At 40.6% G+C, this 2,500-nt stretch overlaps 1 protein-coding gene across 1 annotated transcript in view; it reads left to right on the forward strand.

Moving 5' to 3' along the window:
* Window positions 1-2,500, forward strand: part of dgkza (diacylglycerol kinase, zeta a) — a 57,506-nt gene that overhangs the window by 43,105 nt on the left and 11,901 nt on the right. The window contains exon 25 of the mRNA XM_080528603.1: window positions 1,368-1,424. Within this exon, the coding sequence (XP_080384729.1) occupies window positions 1,368-1,424 (57 nt within the window). The remainder of the gene's footprint in view (window positions 1-1,367; window positions 1,425-2,500) is intronic.

The following is a 2,500-nucleotide window of genomic DNA, read 5'->3' on the forward strand; positions in this document are numbered from 1 at the left end:
CCCTGACCTTAACACCTGCATAATTACCTCGAAAACAGTTTACCGTGACTGTGTTCTCCGCGCTGTCTGGAATTGTACCTAGCTGCCTGAAGCTAAAAGTTATTTCAACAGCAGCAGAGATTAGCAGACAGGAAGATTAGGTAGCTCGCGCATCATGTGATTTGGATGAGACTTAGACCCCCCCCCCCAAAAAAAATAGATCTACACGATGACCTATTTTGAGGTAAAACCCGCTAATTCAGCAGAAAGGTGACAAGTTTGTACCCCTGCCCAGAGTCATTTGAAACAGAACTGATAAGCACTGAAATGTTGTTTTTAATGAGCAGAAAGACATTCAGCCTCAGAGAAACAACAGTGTACATGAGGCAACGGAGTTTCAGGGCCTATATGCATATAGTAGTTCAAAGTAAGGTCATGAAGTTTCAAAGTACTCAAGTACTCTGCATAATGCATGTACACAGTGAGAGCTATCGACAAATCCATCTCTTTTAGTATCACGTATATTATGTAACAGATTGTTCTAACAGATCGATGATAACTGTCTTTATGGAAAAACACCAATGAATTAGAGAAGATTTGTGGACAGGGTAGTAAGTTTGTAAGAAAATACATTTTCATTCGAGCCAAGTTTTCAATGCTAGGTGTTTCTTTGTTTATACTGACGTTGTACTGCGCTCCGTGAAGGGAAGGGGTAAATTACAATGTATAATGGCATCCGCCACAACCTCGCCCTAACAAAATGGAATCTGCCATGAAATATAAAGATGTTAAGGCTGTTCTTTGATATTGCGGCCATGGCAATGACATTAACCGTGAGACTCCATGGCCACTTGCCACCAGTGTAACAGTACCGGGGGAAAATAAACCAATTTAGCCAAGGCGCAGTACAGGTAAAATTGAAAACAAAAAAGAAACGGCAGTCCTGCTTTTGTTCGCAAGAAAAGCCCTCTGCTGCTTGCCTCTTAGGTCAGCCATCATAACTCATGTTCATACTTTAAATCATAGGTATGTCAGAGAGGCCGCTAAACGTTGTTACGACTACCCTGAGGCTGGTCTATATGACTTGCTGCCTCAGCTCTGTACTGCATTTGCCTCCTGCACCGCTGAATCTAGAGTGATAATTGTATTCAATGCAGTTACATTAGGTGTTAGTGCTAGAATTCCTTTTCATTGGAAGTGCACCTATTGTAAGGATTGCATTAGTGGTGAGATATATATACACTTCATTCGGAGCTCTTGAACTTACAATAATACACAGTGGGTTTGTCTAGTTTTTTAGTATTTTTGTTGTTCATATCAGCCATATTTTTATGGTTTCTGTTCATGTGCTCATCTGTTCATCCATGTTTTTGGTGTTGCTTTTAAAGGGCAGGATGTGTCCATCGGTCTAACACTACCGCTGCTGATTTCAAACCAACGTTGAGGTGAGACCCAAACCCCTTCTCCATCCTTTCCCTCACTCTCTTCTCTCCCTCATTTCTCGTCTTTGTAAAGCTTCCTCTGAACCTCACTAGACTTAGTTTATGAGTCTACACTATTTCACAAACCACAAAGAAATATACCATAAATGTCTGTTGCACAGCACGTACTACTGATAACCAGGCCTGTTAGACTGAACATGTCAGGGAGTCTTAACAATGTGTAACATACTGTGGCGACGTTGTCTTTCCAAATGTATCAACGTCCTCGTAGGCCAGTTTGTCAGGAAGTGAAACAGAAGGGATCGACATCCAGCTGCTGCTGCTGAAGCCATATGGGACAACAGACCCCATGTGTCTCCTCTCTCTGTCACTGTGTCCTAGCGAGCGAGTCCCTCTGTCTGGACAACTGAGATACTGGCTCTCACTCAAATTCAGTCAAATTGGATTTGTACATGAAATGCATGTGTATACTGTTATACAAAACATGCCGAGATGCTGCGTTAATTACTGCGGGTTAACACCAGTTTACTTGTCACTTCAGTGATCTGCCAGAGTGTGATTAATTGTTGCTGTTTCTCCTGACAGATTTTTTTTTCCCCTGTCATGCAATTGTAATAATTTCCTACGTTTCAATTCATTTGAGAATTAGCGCCTTGTCCGGGGAAAACGCCTAGGATGCTAGCACACTGAAGCACAGGCTTTTGTTTTTCTATTCAATTAGTAATTAGCCTGTAATAATCTCCTCTTTACAGAGTGTATAGCTTTGATACAAAGCAAATGACTAGCCTTTCTTTTCTTTTCTTTAACAAAAATCATCTTAAAAGCAAACTGCAACAATTACTGAGTAATTTGCACAGCATGCTGCATTTCACATTTTTTATTTATAAGTTTGAGTGCAATCATGTTACTCCTAGCAAAGGGAGACAGTACTGTAGATACTGTAGATAATTGTTGAATATGATTGCTGCATTTAGTAGAAGCTATAGGTAATGATTGAAGATGTATTCATGTTGATTTGGACAGAAACATGTGGATCATTGTTATCACTACAGTACATACTGGCCACAATATGACGGACA

This window comes from Nansenia antarctica (genome assembly GCF_963989245.1).
Source record: "Nansenia antarctica genome assembly, chromosome: 4".
Taxonomy (NCBI): domain Eukaryota; kingdom Metazoa; phylum Chordata; class Actinopteri; order Argentiniformes; family Microstomatidae; genus Nansenia; species Nansenia antarctica.